General features: G+C 34.0%; 2 protein-coding genes across 3 annotated transcripts; both read right to left on the reverse strand.

Moving 5' to 3' along the window:
* Nucleotides 1-7,738: 7,738 nt before the first annotated feature.
* On the reverse strand, nt 7,739-9,186 carry LOC141698083 (leucine-rich repeat extensin-like protein 4). Of its 2 annotated transcripts, XM_074502692.1 has the most exons (2): nt 8,120-9,186; nt 7,898-8,004 (listed from the first exon to the last, which is right to left on the reverse strand). In XM_074502692.1, the coding sequence occupies exons 1-2, from the start codon at nt 9,024-9,026 to the stop codon at nt 7,994-7,996; spliced, it is 918 nt and encodes a 305-aa protein (XP_074358793.1). In that variant the 5' UTR covers nt 9,027-9,186; the 3' UTR covers nt 7,898-7,993. The 2 variants fall into 2 exon arrangements, with proteins under 2 accessions (XP_074358792.1, XP_074358793.1); XM_074502691.1 differs by having other exon boundaries at nt 7,739-9,185.
* Nucleotides 9,187-9,799: 613 nt separating this feature from the next.
* LOC141695234 (ADP,ATP carrier protein 3, mitochondrial) lies at nt 9,800-13,319 on the reverse strand. The gene is made up of 4 exons (XM_074499492.1): nt 13,162-13,319; nt 11,511-12,011; nt 10,967-11,335; nt 9,800-10,380 (listed from the first exon to the last, which is right to left on the reverse strand). The coding sequence occupies exons 2-4, from the start codon at nt 11,988-11,990 to the stop codon at nt 10,081-10,083; spliced, it is 1,149 nt and encodes a 382-aa protein (XP_074355593.1). The 5' UTR covers nt 11,991-12,011; nt 13,162-13,319; the 3' UTR covers nt 9,800-10,080.
* Between the last annotated feature and the right edge of the window lie 3,277 nt (nt 13,320-16,596).

Here is a 16,596-nt window from a genome sequence, read left to right on the forward strand (position 1 = left end):
AAGAAGAAATCAGTATCTACAACAACTAAATCATAAATATTGATAGATCCAATCTATAGAGTTGCTCAATCTTTTGATACTGATGAAATTACTGAAGAAGAAATCAGCCAAGCTCACCAAAGAATGAAGATTTATGGGCTTATAAATTGAAATTTACCTCTAACATTGCTCAAGTTAAAAAAGAAGTTGTTATTCAACCAATCACAACCTCTGATTCTACTCATGTTGTTGATTTCTCAAACCCAATTCAAGCTGATTTATCAAATCCTGATTCTGAAGACATAGTCTTTGATAAGCCAGAACTTTGAAGAAAAGAAGAAGCTACTATGGAAAAGTAAGAAACCAGCACCTAGAAGAGATTTTCTGAAATATTAAATAAGATTTACGGTGGAATTTCTCACTCTAGAAGACCTGGAATCACAAGTGGTCTTGAAAGATTAAATGTTGATCCATCTGTAGGAGATGCTTTGATTTTAAGAAAGCATTCTAACTTGACAGAAATTGGAGTCAATTTAATGTTTGAAGACTTACAGAAGATCATATCAGTGCAAATTGTTATTGATCATGTTGAAGAGAAAATAATTTATTTTCTGGAGTCTGGGAGAAGTTTAAGGTTGAATCAAGAACAATTAAGAGACAAACCATGGCAGGATTTGGAACTTATTGCTACAATTCTCAAAATAACTAATTATGTAACTGCAAGATGGTCTACATTCATAAAGAACCTGATACAGTTAAAGTAGAAAGGAATGCCTTATAAATCTAACTACATTCCAAAGTACATTGATCAAACTGAATATGCTGTTTAATATGCCTATTGGAGGAGCCAAGATAGAAATGAGTCTAGGGACTAAAGTTTTAACCTTTATTCCTGATGGAAAGAAAATTGGATTCTGGAGTTGGATGATCTATCTCTTGGAAATTCAAAGTTACATAATCTCAGGGCTGCCATCTATCAGAATGATGAATCAACAGATGAAATGAAGGAATATAACCAAAGCATGCAATGGTATTTGGATGTAAAAGAAGAAAATCTGTCGAGGAAGTTTCTTGAAAATTTTCCAGGCTGTGTTAGAGTTTAGAATGAAGAGTAAAATCTGATATTCACTGAAGTAAGGTTGAATATGCATACTTGATTCATGTATTTAGATAGTTTTGACATCATCAATTGGAACTTGTCCATATTTTCATAATAAACAAGTAGGGAGAGATTGTTAGAAGCAATTGATGATATCAGCAGAAACTATCAGAAGTTCACATCAGAACTTATATCAACGGATGATCATATCAACGAATGATGATGATGTCAACGGATGATGTAATCAGTATTTGTCACATCAGTTGATCTTCGATAAGGAAAATAAAATAGGAATTCAAGGCGGTGAAGGAATTTATCTGAGAAGCAATCATACATGGATAGGTTTTCTTATTGTATTAGAATAGGATTCCTTATTGATTGTGTAGTTGTGCTCTATATAAAGCACATATTAGGTTCATGCTATAAGCATTGCGAATATTATTATATCATTCGCATAACCTAGCAGCTCTCAAGAATATTTGTTCATCCTTTTGAGAGAGTACATTTGTAACCAGTTTTTTCTGTTAATATAAAAATTGTTGATTATGTTGAAACTTTGTCAAATTATTTGCATAAACTGTATTTGGATGTAAAAGAAGAAAATCTATCGAGGAAGTTTCTTGAAAATTTTCCAGGCTGTGTTAGAGTTTAGAATAAAGAGTAAAATCTGATATTCACGGAAGTAAGGTTGAATATGCATACTTGATTCATGTATTTAGATAGTTTTGATATCATCAATTGGAACTTGTCCATATTTTCATAATAAACAAGTTGGGAGAGATTGTTAGAAGCAATTGATGATATCAGCAGAAACTATCAGAAGTTCACATCAGAACTTATATCAACGGATGATGATATCAACGAATGAGGATGATGTCAACGGATGATGTAATCAGTATTTGCCACATCAGTTGATCTTCGATAAGGAAAAGAAAATAGGAATTCAAGGCGGTGAAGGAATTATCTGAGAAACAATCATACATGGATAGGTTTCCTTATTGTAATAGAATAGGATTCCCTATTGATTGTGTAGTTGTGCTCTATATAAAGCACATATTAGGTTCATGTTATAAGCATTGCGAACATTATTATATCATTCGCATAACCTAGCAGCTCTCAAGAATATTTGTTCATCCTTTTGAGAGAGTACATTTGTAACCAGTTTTTATCTGTTAATATAAAAACTGTTGATTATGTTGAAACTTTGTCGAATTATTTGCATAAACTGTATTCACCCCCCCCCCCTCTACAGTTGATTACGGACCTAGCTAACAAATTGCAATAATTGTTTAACAAGACTTAAGCGAATTCCTTTACCAGCACCTTTAGCGTTTTGTGGGAAAAACTTAAGGCTTATATTATAAATATATAATATTTAGTTAAAAGATTTTAGTGAATTCTCTTACCAACACCCACTACAAGAAAAAGTTAAATAGACATCACACATTACACATCGGTTGTTGATGCCACTGATGTTAAAAGATGTAATAACATCATCCCGTATTTTTCTGATGTCTTTGTTGTTTGAAGACATCGATTATTTAACAACTGATGTCTAAAGTTCCCAAAAAAAGTTTAGCGCGCTTTCCTTTCTTTTGTTTCCCCCCTTAATGAAATATTCTCAAAATTCCCCCCCCCCCTTTATACCTATTCTTTTCTCCCTCATCGAATAAAAAGTAGAAAAACAAAAAAAAATTAAAAACTAAAAAATTGACCATACCCTCTCTCTCACACACATCTCTCTCTCGCAAAAGCCCCCTCTATCTCGCACATCTCTCTCTCGCGTCTCACCATACTCTCTCCACCATTACCTCCATACAAATCACCTTCACCACCGCCATCGATGCTCTACTCACATATGCTTCTCTTTTACTCGTGCTCTGCTCTACTTTGCTGCTACTCACTATCACTATCACCATCACCATTGCGCTGTTGTGTTCTACTCACCATCAATGGGTTTCTGCTTTGCACTAATAGGGTCTTCTTTACTCACCATCTTTGTGCTCCTGCTTTTAATTGGTAAGTTTTTTTAAATTAAAGTCCTAATTTCTTAAATTGGGGGTTTTAAAATCAAAACCCTAATTTCTTAAATTGGGGGTTTCATTTACTTGTTATACCCTAATTATTTTAAATTTATTTTTTTACAGGACCTTTGTACTTGGACTTGATTTTGATTTGGTGTATAATGTTTGTGTCTCAGAAAGATGATATATTACTCGAGCAAATCCAGAATCATGGAACTGACAAGTAAGATTTCTCTAAGATTGTTGAGGTTAATTTTAAGTTGTTTAATTTTTTAGTTAATTATTCATGTTTGATTTTTTGAGGTGACCATCCTAAGAACACTTTGTTCTTATAATTGTTTTTTGAGTTGTGAATTAGGTGTAATGGCGGCAACAAACTGAAAGGTATGTATGTAGTTAATTATAGTTTTTTTTGTTTCTTGGGCCTAAGTCTTAACCTTGTGCGGTCACATGTTTTTCTTCTGAATCGGGAAAAGATATGAATTCCGCAGAGGTTGTTGCTTGGAGCTACTGCATGTATGTTTTCTGAGAAAAATATAGTAAATTTCAGCTTAATGACTCATCCTATTTTTAACCAATTCATTGAATATTATAGAAGTGTTTAAGATAATTTCGGGTGCGATGTGCTCTATAATATATTAAGTTTGGGTAACAGAATACAAGCATGTTGCCTTCATTATTGCATAAATGAATGTTGCATGAAAATTGTATTAATCATTTGAAATAATTTCGGTTATCTTGATTGTACAACTTGGCCGCTTTTATGAATGTGAAAAATCATTATAGAACATCAAGTTATGTTCTGCTTTAAGAATTTTATTGATCACATGGAACTTAAAGTGCTCAGTTCATGATTGCAATCATGTTTAAATTATTGAATATGATGTGCAAGATGTTGTTTTATGAAAAGTAAAGTCATTATATGTAGTACCTTGTAAAAAGTATCAACATGAAAGATATTTACAGGTTATCCTTATTTATGCCCGAGTTGTTTGGCATGATAATTGACTGTCTGACATAGAACTTGAACAAGAATGGATAAAAAGCATTAGAGATTTCCTGAACTAGAGAGAAACGTATAGTTTATGACCAAAGTAAATCCTTTATTTACTATGATCATATATCTAGAGAAATACCCACTCGATTTTTAATATAATATCACCAATTCTGAAGTGCATGGTGCGAGTTGGACTAGGAGTTGGTGAATTCCAGCATGAGAAGTTGATGCATTTCTTTAATTCTTTGTCCTTAATATATATAAACAACACCATGCCATCCTTTTTACCATCATCTCCATTTTTTCAGAGTTAAGATATTGTTTATTTATATAAATAAAAACAGTAACCGATGGTTAGTCATGTAAATGTGCATGTTGTACTGGATGCACGAAGAAACTGCGCTAAAGCATCCCGGACGATTCTGAGTCATCTCAAGTACTTTATCAATTATTGTTTCTCTGGAATATGTATATAAGAATTAGAATTCCTTATCTTGCAAGTAGGAATTTATTTCTTTTTTAGGTGACCATCTCAGATGTGTTTATATTGTACTCTCCAAACTTGAAATCAAATAAATTGGCCAAAGTCACGGTGATAGTGCTTACATAATTTTATTTTATTTTTGTAATTGAATTATTGTATAGAAGTTAAATAAGCTTTAAACTTGCTAATTAAGTTGAGTAGCTTGTAAAATTAGACTGACTGAGATTTTTATGCTTCATCTTTGTGTTCCTACAGGTTAATGTATTCAAGGAACAATAAAAAAGACTGCAATGATGAAATAAAAGAGCACAGGAGGTACATATTTGTCTTTCTAATTGGTCATATATCACACTTATCTACCTCCAAAATCTTGTATTGGTATGTCATTTAAAATTACAGGTATGTTAAGAACAAGTGCGATCACTGGCACCCAGCTCTGATGATTGTTCTGCGGGACATTGATGACATGAATATGCTGAAAATATCGATATACATCTCACACCAAATGAATTTTTAGGACATGGGTGAACCATTTGTAAGGAGAGCTTTGTTATGTTAATCATTTCAGTTCCATATCTACCTTTGGGGATACTGGAATTCAACATTGATTTTGATTTTGAGCTTATTAGTTTTCTAATGTACTTAATATTTGAGTTGGTCAATAATTATTACTTTTGTTTTGGTTGGTTTTGTAAGAACAATTTATACTTGATAATGTTGGTTAATATAAGTGTATTGTTAGTTCATTTTTCCCTTTTTTTTTGGTTTGGTCCTTGTTGGGTTTAAATTCATCATAATTTTAAAAAAAATTGATGTATTAATACTAGGTTTATATCACTTTTATTAGATAAAAACTGATGTCTGAAAACTATTAAACATCACTTTTATTGGCTAAGAACTGATGTCTAAAATAAAAAAAAACCGATGTCTATGAGGGTTATATATATCAGTAATTAAGCTTAAAACCGATGTGTAAGTTCTGACAGACATCGGTGTTTAACCGATGTCTAGAATAGACATCACCGACAAAGACATCGGTTGACAAATAACATAGACATCAGTCAAAAAACGATGTCTATTGACTTTTTTCTTGTAGTGACCTCTAGTGTTTTGTGGGAAAATCTTAAAGCTTTTAAGTAAATATAAGTATATATATAATTGTATAAGAATTAAGCGATTTCCCTTACTAGCATCTTCAGTGTTTCGTGGAAAAAAACTTAAAACTTTTATTGTATTATATATACACATATAAATTGTGCTAATATAATTTAAACTCTGCTCTTATATTTTGTGATATATTGTATTTAAATTACTCACCTTTTATTTTCTCGGCCAAATATACTATAAGTGCAAATAGTTAAAGAATAAGTGTAATGCTCTCGATTTATAAAAGTCTACACATGACTATATTAAACGAGAAATTGTTTTATCAAAGATCCGAAAGCTAAAATGCTTCACTAAGGACTTGATATATTTATTACTTCGGAAATAAGATATATTATCCAAAACGAAGTAATACCAAATATACTTTGACATTTATATTAGTTGAAAGAAAGTATACATTTATAAAGTCTTAAGTTACCATACTTAATAATTATTACTCAAGCACTTCACTTTATCTACTTCGAGTAATAATTAATATACTTTGATTAAAACGTAATATTCAACGAAAAGTATACACCAATATTCTTCAAGAATATTTCAAGAAAATAAAGCGACCATAGTGAAATATTTGTAAGAATATTTAGAGATTTAAACTAGATTCTTTTCTCATTCATTCATTTTTATCAAAAGCTTGACTATTACAGACTCTAGAGAATTATATTAGCCCCTTTATTGGACCACTAGCCTTTTTGGCTTTTACCTAACTACAACCAGACATCAAAGCTCACTGTGTTAAAGAGTATAATATCATGTTTGGGTCTTCCACTACCACATTGAAATTTTAGAGTAACCGGTTCTTTGATATGGTATCAGAGCTCGATTTTGGGAGGGACTCATAAACATACTATAATATCTTCCATAACTAGTGCTTGCAAAAGTGGATGGAATTAGAGATGGAGTGCCCAGCCTGCAGGCCTTCTTTTCCACCATTGTAGCCGGATGTTTTGTATAATTGCAACTCATCTCACAGTACCCAATTGGTCAGGCCTGGTAAGCATGGCTTTTCTCATTTTCAGTTTTTAATAGATTTTTTAGATTCTTATTTTAGTTGTTGGTCCTGTTTCCTGTGGTCATACGTAAATTCTTGGTAAAACTCATCACTCGCTTCAGAACTGTACAGTGAGTATTTTTTTGTATGTACATGTACATGACTTCACAAATACTGCACTTTTGATGCAGTAAGATCCTTCAAGTCTCCTGCATCATTTGCATAATCTTATTCCTATAGATCATCCATGAACACACTAGTCTGTGCTAGGACTCCAAAGAACGTGTATTATGATGCATGTGCCCATAAGAAATCGCGGAGCCACCCATTAATAGTAATGGAACGCTGCGTAAAGTTTCCTCCCGTGATATGAGTTACTAGTTACTACCCCATAATCAATTATACTGCCCCAAACATCTGACTGCAATTTTCAACTGAAATGGAACATAACCACCGAAATTGCATTATACATCCGGAATAGCCCTAAGATGACATGATTCCAAGCCGAGACTTGACACGTCCCTCCTCTTCCAGCCCATCACAAGAAAAATGAAAACCAAGATTGTTTTATCTGGTATCAAACAGGAGATACGAGCAAATAGAACAAATAGAACACTGTGTGTCCTCTGTTCTAAAAAGGCATCCACTAATTGGCCATTTGGAACCTACTGACATGTCAACCAGACCAAATAATGTTGTCATGTATCAATATAGGCATTTTGTACACCCCTTGCATTACTTGTCATACATGCCACTTTTCTTGTATTAAATTACATTATATATATTTTGTATGACAATTATTCAAAATTATAGCCAAATTTTAAGATTTTAATATTAACTTTCAAAGGGCTGGAGGAGCTGAGGAGGAGATTTTAAGCAGCCGTTTCTGTGGTGGATTATGAGACTTCGTTAGCTAGTTTAATGTATTGAAGCCAAATCAGTCATTTAAGGACTTCTTAATGATAAATTATAGAGTGATGAGCTAATGCTTGCTGAACACGGATATCACTTCATTAACTGATGTAAATTTCATGTTATAAAGCATATATAAAGCGAGCAAGAAAGTAACTTCCCATGTAGCCATCTTATTACTTTTTATTGTACAGAATTCTTACTGTGGTAATATATACAGGAGTAGATCCTAAGAGACTCAACAGGATGCACCACTAATATTTACCACAATGAAGCTCAAAGCAATCAACAGGATGCTCAACCACGGGATCACACTCCTTCTTACTCCTCTGAAGCGGTTTGTCTTTCAAACAGTTTCTGCGATCATCAAATACCACCCCTTTCGAAGTCAAGTTTCTGCAGACTCCTTCCTCTTCAGACAAAAAGTTGTATGAAAGTGTAAAATTTGCAAGATTAGGCAGAATACATATACCTTCTGGCACATTTTCACTCATCATATTATGTGCCAAGTTTAGCTGCTCCAAGTGCTCTAATCCCGAGATAGTGTAAGGAATTGGACCAATCAACTTGTTGTAGCTCAAGTCTAATACTTTGAGTTTATAAAGAAAGCCAACTTCAGGTGTTAAGCACCCTGATATATTAGTGTTTATGAGTACCAGCTCCTCTAAAGTATTAGCTAAGCTGGCTATGCTTGGTGGGATGCAGCCTCCAAAGTTGTTATTAGCAAACACAACTACAGAAGCTGTGCTCGCGCTCACATTTGATGGGATCACAGAAGTTAACCGATTGTTATTAACAAAAATGGCATCAAGGTTTCTGCCAAAGATTTGAGATGGCAATGGCCCTTCAAACTCGTTGAAACGAAGATCAAGATATTTTAGGCTAGGCAGAGAAAGGACAACAGAAGGGAAAACCCCGACAAATCTGTTGTTACTAAGGTCAAGCTCATGCAAGAGTGTTAGGTTTGATAAAGATAATGGGAGAATACCACAGAAACGATTACTGTTTAAGTGAATAAGAGCAAGGTCAGAGAGGAATCCGAGCTCATCAGGGAGGAATCCGGCTATGTCACCGTGGTTGAGATCAATGCCAGCCACAACTTGGATATTAGTGGTGTTGGGAAGTGAGGAGCAGTAGATTCCATGGTAATTACACACATTGGGGCCAATCCAGTTGGAAGTGAAGTTATTGGGATCAGAGTATATTACTCGTTTCCATGCTTGAAGGGCAATATACGCTTGTTGGAGCCTTTGATTTGTTACAAATGAATGACCATGAGAATAGCCATGTTTTGCAGATAAGTTGATGAGTGAAGAGAAGTGGAGGAGCAAGAGAATAAAGGCAGGGGTCGTTATTGAAGGAACAAAAGAGTTAGCCATATGTTCAGGTGAGGTTTAGGTAGTGAATAAAAAGTTTGGCTTCCTCACCTTTTGTAAGAAGAGATTTCATTTTCAGAACATGTTCATTGTCTTTGACATCATTATGCAATTACTGAACAAAATAACAAATGTGATCTTTTGAAGCTGCTACACGATCAGCTATAGCTAGCGACATTTTACCAACAATGGATGCTAAAGGTTATAATGTTTCCCCAGATTTAAGGTGACTGTAGACTGTTTCCTGACATATATGATTTGAGATTAGTCATGTCCCTTGGACAAATTATACTGATGGAAAAAAGGTTCGGGCTGTTTGTTGTGGATGATCAACATGTTTTGAAATTCAATCCGCATGATGTGGACATTGCTCCTTTCATGTAGAATGGTGCCGTTCTAGTGGAGCTGGAAAAAGACACCTAACACAAAAAAAATTGTCTGGTTTCTTCAATTTGAAGGGATAAGCCACTAGTTACAGAAACTTGGATGATGATCAAAAGAAACATGATTAAGGAAAACACTAAAGAAAATAATCCACCCCCATTGAATTAAATAACATCTGCTATTCGTGTTAGCATTTGCTATAGGAAGTAATCAGGATGTAAGTTTGCTCAATTCTCATTAATGACTGCTCTTCTGCCTCCAAGTACCACCACCAGCATATCAGCTAAGTAGTCATGACAAGTGAGTGCAACAGTTGCACAACCAATGCCATACCTTTATAAGCATAAAATGAAAAAAGCATGGTTTTAACATTATAGGAGAAAGCAAACCCAAAAGCTTACAAACATGGTTCTGTTATAGAATCTGTTTTACAAATTCTAATTGCTCTCACAGCCCAAGCTAACAACAGAACAAGTACCACCACCAGAAAACATAATTATTTTAGGTAATAGAGCCTTTATTATTTCAACTCCTAGAAAGCAGATATCCCTAGAATCAGGGGAACATCTAAGGATTAAAAGCACACTTTGGACATAGTCATTCAAATACTTTTATTTTGAACAGTCATGAAGCCTATGTACTCAAAGGACCTTTTTAGGTATATTAGTCCCTGTTAACCACCACCACCAGATCCATAGTTCTTGCCCAACAGTATAAGCTGCAATTTGTCATACCCTGCAAGAACACCAGCACCTGCAACGGCACGCAGGATGTTTGCTCCAGCACCCTTAAAGAGAGACTTGGATCCTTCATTCTGAAGAATCTGTTTTAGTGCATCCATTGAGCTCTTGTATTTGACTGCTTCTCCTGAGGTCATCATCATCCTTCTTCGCACAGTATCAAAAGGGTAAGAAGCTAATCCAGCACCAATGGTAATTCCCCATCCCAATAAGAAACTTGCTACGAAACTATCCTGCGAATATAATAGAACCACCCAGTAAATCAATGTTAGTAACTGGAATAAAAACGAACAACTAATCATGGGCATATGGCCAAGGTTAATATATAATATGTATTGAAAGGGAATTTGAGACGCAACTAGGTGACACACAAGGATCGTTCTTGCTAAGCAGAGATCCGGGCAAAGAGTCCGTAATATATAAACATTCAGTATACTGCAGAGTGCAGGCAGGAGGAAGCAAATCAAACAATAGTTACATATAATGCGATGATGGGTTTTTAATATTGGAAAAGTTCGATAATATAAAAATTGAGCATCAGAATGCAGAAATTACAAACTATATTTAATCAATTACAAGAGCTTAAATAAAAATCACAATAATGTCCACATTCCACACAGATAATTATAACTCCATTTTAGATGATACGTGATTTTGATTCACCGGGAAAAGCCCCGTATATCTTAAACATATACATGCAAAGAAGAACGTAGAACTCTAAAGAAAATAATGACAAGCAAAGGAGAAAAAGAAATAAAAAATAATGAAACTGTAACAAGTAATGATCAAGAATGTATACTACACATCAATTACAATTACCTGCAATTCACCAACCAATACCACGGGTTTTATCGAATCATACAGCCCAAAGTAGAGCCCACGATACACTATGATTCCCAAGCAGGAAATGGTGAATCCACGATAGAGCCCTGCTACACCATCAGACTTCAAAGTCTTCTTGTAAACGTCGACCAAACCATTAAATTGCCTTTCACCACCCTTTTTCGAAGCCTTCGCGTCATTAGCCAATCGTGTACGAGCATAATCCAGAGGATAAACAAATAAAAGAGATGAAGCACCGGCAGCACCACCTGATGCCAAGTTTCCAGCAAACCACTTCCAGTAACTCTCGTCCTTCTTAAAATTAAACAGGCTCTTAAAGTAATCCCTAAAGGCAAAGTTCAGGGCCTGGAGCATATAAAACTTCTGAGAAACTAGTAGATGAACTATACAGGTAAGCACATTCATGTGATGTCTATGTGTCTTTACTGTATGACTTACATATACAAAGATTCAAGTGCAGTACAACATTTTCGACTCTAAAATTTAATGACAACGTCCTGGTGAACATAAAAAGATTGACCTGGGTGGGAAAATATCTGATAACATTAGCAGTGTTGCCTCTCCAGAGAGAAATAACACCTTCATCCTTTATAGTCCTGGTAAAGCAATCAGAAATTCCTTTATAAGGTTCAGATAGCCGACCAGCTTTGATCATCTCACCCTGATTCTGAATCAGAAGTTTAACACGCTCAATTGGAGCAGCAGCTGTCTTAGATACGGCAGCAGAGACTCCCCCCATGAGAAAATCCACCATAAATCCACTCAAAGTTTTCTCCGAGGGAGCGTGCACAAAAACTGGAGACAGTGGTGTTGCAAGCTCTAGGACACTGCTATTGTTTTCTGCGGGAAATGGAGCTTTCAGAACTCCATTCACGTATGCATCAGCGGAACAGTACAAATTAGCATTTCTGGACTGCAAGTTGGGGGCAATTTGTGAGAACATGTAAGATTGTCCATGAATCTTCCGAAATACAGATGGATGTTTTGTTCCGTCCGTCATGTTTGAATTCGTGGCAGTGACCTGTAAATGTACATTAACATTGGAGATCCACATTAAGTTACAACAAATTAAAAAATGACAACTATTTTTCAAACAACAAGATCTATGTTTTACAACCAAGTGAGGCCATTGCAGTAAATAAATCCAGTTTTTCACTAGTCACTTCTATAAAGCTATAAGAATTGATTTGAACTTCAGCCCGTCATATACTGTAAGAGACAGGAAACATTGATTACAGTTAATATACTATTTTCCTACAATTTAAACAATGTTTGAGAATGAATTAGTAGGACTGTGACAGATGTGTTTTGTTGTACATCGTGATACACCAACACAGATAGTGGAGCAATAGTTTCTTCAAGAATAGTCTGTGTCTTGTGCAAGCTCGACGGCTGTTTTTTTGTTGAAGTGACGGTATAGATAACCCTTCTTTTTTTCTTGTTTCATATATTGTTGTTACTAATTATTTTTTTTAACTTGCCATCGTGTTTGTTTGGTATTTGGTTTTAATTGCCGTATTGTTGCTATAATCTCCAACAGGTTTATTCTACAAGTTTTAAAATTCAGTTGGGAAATGACAGTTAAAACTAAAAATTAATATGTACGTATTACATATGTGCACTTATTAAGTATTACGACGTAACTAGAAATGTACAACATGAATACATGTCCAAGTATCGAACTCGGTAGCATTTTACAAAACTTGCATGTTTTTTACCTAAAATTATCCAAGTTTGAGAACGTTTTTGGCCTAAAACTTATAAAAAAAAATTGACTTGGGCTTTATATAAGCTCAATGTCTTGGTACTCAAAGGTAAATGAAAAGTTTGAGAGTAATATAGCCTATTACAATTTCTCGAACAAACTTAGAAAAAAAACATGAACAGGGATCAAAGATCACAAAAAAAACGATCATAATAACGGTACCAAAACTCTCACACAATTTTTTTTTCTTGAACTACATAAAAGAAAGGTGACAAAAAACATGCAACATTCAAGAACATGCTCGTATGAATCTAATTGTGCATATAGACATAGTTAGTAGTAGCTAGGTGATGAATGATGATGATCAACTTGGTTTATTCACTTCAATTTGAACAAATAATAGAACAAGATATAATTAAGATTATTAATTATTAAAAAAATATACCAACTAAGAGAAAGAACTTACCGTTGGTTAAGCTTGGTGTTAATTAGTTTGATCGGAAAAGACTCGACTTTCTCGCTTCTGCAGTATCATCCCTGTTGATGATATGATATACTCTACTGGAGTTTTCTAGATTTTTACATTTGTCTTTTCTTTTCTTTTTTTTTCCTTTCCTTTTTTGGTATTATCATCTTGCCGTGACACACATGTCAATATGTCATGCAATTTTCATTTTTCCAGTTTTTAAAATAATTTTTGGGACAACATGAGAATCCTGTCAAATGGATTTCACGAGAATCGAGAATCTACCTTTAACAGTTTTCTTAGAATTTTTTTCGAAAGAACGCAGAAAGTAGAAACACCTTCAGATTATCAACATCTTGAAGATTACAAAAAAAGCAGTATTTTATTATTCTAAAAAAAAATCCGAAAACCAGAAAAAAGAAACCTAAATTGTACTACCTCAGGGTCCAATGTCTTTTCAAATTTTACCAATTTTGACCGATAATCAAAAGTTTATATATTTGTAAGTTTGAAAATCTGAAAATACTTATTTAAATAATTTAAATTTAACTTTTAATAATAAATATTTTATTTTTTTAATTATATATTATATAAAATTTTCATTCAATTTTTTAAATAATTAAATATTGAAAGTCAAATCAACCCGGACAAAGGGACTATATAATATTTTTATGCTTTTATTGTTTTTATTTGTATAGTGTGTACTAGGGTTACTCATGGGTTACGTAATCCGCATAACCCGAACCAACCCAATCCTGAAATAAACCGTTTAAACTGAGCCGTTTAAAACCGTGGGTTAATTGTGTTGTTTTCTAATTGGGTCGTTTATAATGGGTTGGGTCAGATTTTATTCTTTTAAAAACCTAAATCAACCCAACCCGGTTATATTATTAGGCCCAGCTCATATTAAATATTTTACACTCCATGTCCCTGACCCAGTGACCTTGAGACTAAGTCCTTGACCCCGACCCATTTACTAAACCCTTGGGAATATTATACCAAACACAAATAACAGCCGCTTCTTACTCTTTCTCTCTCAGTCCTCACCGCTCACCTCACTCTTCTCTCAGTCCTCACCGCTCACCTCACTCTCGGCTCTCAGGGATTAGATAACAGCAGACAGCAGCTCATCACAGTCTCAAACTCTCAATATTTTCCGAATCTTCGATCAATTTGTAAGCTAATCTTAATCTTAATCTTTTCATTCGATTTGATTGTATCTGTCTGATGTGTGTGTTTATTTTTATAATTTGTTTGTACTTTTATTTTATTTAAGTGAAAACAAATTGTATTGTTTGTACTTTTGCATATATGATTGACAACTAAATTTATAATTAAGAAACAATGTACATAATCATGATTTTAGTTGAATCGGGAAGATCTTGCTGCTACACTCTTTTATCTGTACTTATAACATGTATGATTAGTAAGATCAGAGGGATTAAGAGACAATTCCAGTTTCTATTGTTGCTTCGAAATCTGCATTCAATACAAGTGGACGAATTTTGAATGCTTTCCGGAGTTCTTTAAGTCCAAAAATGGTGGAGGCGCTCATTTGTACTAAAAGTTGGTTGAAGGGTAGTCACGGAAGAATTAAATCTAATACTTATTTGGATGAAACTCAATGCTACGAGTTCCTTGAAGTTGAAGAAGGTGAAAAACTATTTCTAACACGTTTCTTAAAGTAGATTTTATAACAGATTTTTTTTATATTTTAATAATTGAATATTTTGTAGATGCTATGGGAAAAAAGAAAGACAAGGCTGGATCAAATGAGAAGTGCAGCAGGGCTAAAATTATTAATCTTAGTGACAACTGATTCACTGTTCAGTGTTGTTCAGTGTTCCATTTATTCGGAGCAAAAAACTTGTTGTCCACTTGCTATTTTCATATTTTATGCTATGCTTCAGGACTTATTTTTTATGGATGATGTAATATTTGGGATTACTTGAACTATTTATGGATGATGTAATATTTTAGATCAGCGTAATATTTTATGGATGATATATATATATATATATATATATATATATATATATATATATATATATATATATATATATATGTGTGTGTGTGTGTGTGTGTGTGTGTGGGCGCGCGCGAATACCTGAGGTCATATTAGACTTACCCATGAATTATCATTAAAGATCTTGGTTACAAAATGAAGCAATTGAGGAAAAGAATATTAACGTATCTAAAATGTAAATAAGTATAATAATAAAACAAAAATGACAGTACCCGGAACAATTGTTCATGATCATCCTTAACAAGAAAATCTGATGGAAATAATGAATCCTATAAACCATTTTTTAACAGAAGTCTAGTCTTTGAATGTGGACTACATTTACTATAACTTCTTAATTCACTACATCATGAATTGCCTATAACAACTCTAAAAAAATATATACCTTAAATATATTATAATATGATTTATGGCAACATATTTTGAAAAAATAGGTGCAATTTATAGTCTCGTGATCATAAGGGCTTATGATAATAATTTGGGACCATATTGAAACAATAGACGTAATGTTTAGTCCCGTGGATGTCACGACCCACTTTGAGTCATGGTCGTTATGATCAATATTGGGCACTGGTCGGCACAACCCACTTTGGGTCGGGGTTGTCACGACCTAATTTTAGGTTTGATCATCACGATCTACTTTGGTCATGGTGTTCACGGGTTTTGAGTATGATCATTTTGGACATGATTAATTCAGCATTAATTATATTTAAATATTATTTTTCATCTATATCAAGCTGCAGCTAGTAATACATCATTAATATCCAAGAAATAATAATTAAATTAGTGATTCGATTAAACCTTTTTTATGAATAATGTACAGTATAATATAATCCATTTAATCACATATTATACATTTAATTAGAGGCATGTAATGTGTCATACTCATCATAGTTTAATCAAGTTTCCCTTGATAAATATGACAAAAATAAAGTTTTCCTTGAAAAATGTGGAGACTATCATATTAGATCAATATTTAAGCTTGACTACGTATTTAATAGTCTAGCTCAAACTAAAATCAAAAAGGTTAAATCATTTCTAGATCATTCATATTTCTCATATGATTTATAATATATGTTATACCCAAAATTTGGCACTGGATCAATGCGGGTCAAGCGCGGGTTAATTGAAGTCAAACTCGGCGTTGCGTGACATAGGTTGGGATCGGGACGCGCCTAGGTGTGTAGGACGCGTCCACCACGGTGGGAGTGTTTACTAAGGGTGGTCCTATGGCAAGGAAGTTTGAAGTACGCGCCTATGGGATAGGACGCGTCCTATCTCTGTGGAAAGTCATGAGAGGTAGTTGCTAGAGAAAAATACAGGCTTCATGAAGGTGAGGACGCGCTGAGTGTCCTAGGACGCGTCCTATGTTTGGGAAATGCATTTTCAAATGTGAGCTCAGGACAAGGCAT

Source organism: Apium graveolens, chromosome 11, assembly GCF_009905375.1.
Source record: "Apium graveolens cultivar Ventura chromosome 11, ASM990537v1, whole genome shotgun sequence".
NCBI classification, from domain to species: domain Eukaryota; kingdom Viridiplantae; phylum Streptophyta; class Magnoliopsida; order Apiales; family Apiaceae; genus Apium; species Apium graveolens.

Excerpts from the sequence above, each read along its gene's own strand:
- LOC141698083 (XM_074502691.1), bottom strand. The coding sequence starts at position 9,026 with ATGGCTAACTCTTTTGTTCCTTCAATAACGACCCCTGCCTTTATTCTC.
- LOC141695234 (XM_074499492.1), bottom strand. The coding sequence starts at position 11,990 with ATGACGGACGGAACAAAACATCCATCTGTATTTCGGAAGATTCATGGA. Across the intron at positions 11,336-11,510 it reads TCAGATATTTTCCCACCCAG|GCCCTGAACTTTGCCTTTAG; the intron begins GTCAATCTTTTT and ends TATATGCTCCAG. Across the intron at positions 10,381-10,966 it reads TATTGGTTGGTGAATTGCAG|GATAGTTTCGTAGCAAGTTT; the intron begins GTAATTGTAATT and ends TTATATTCGCAG.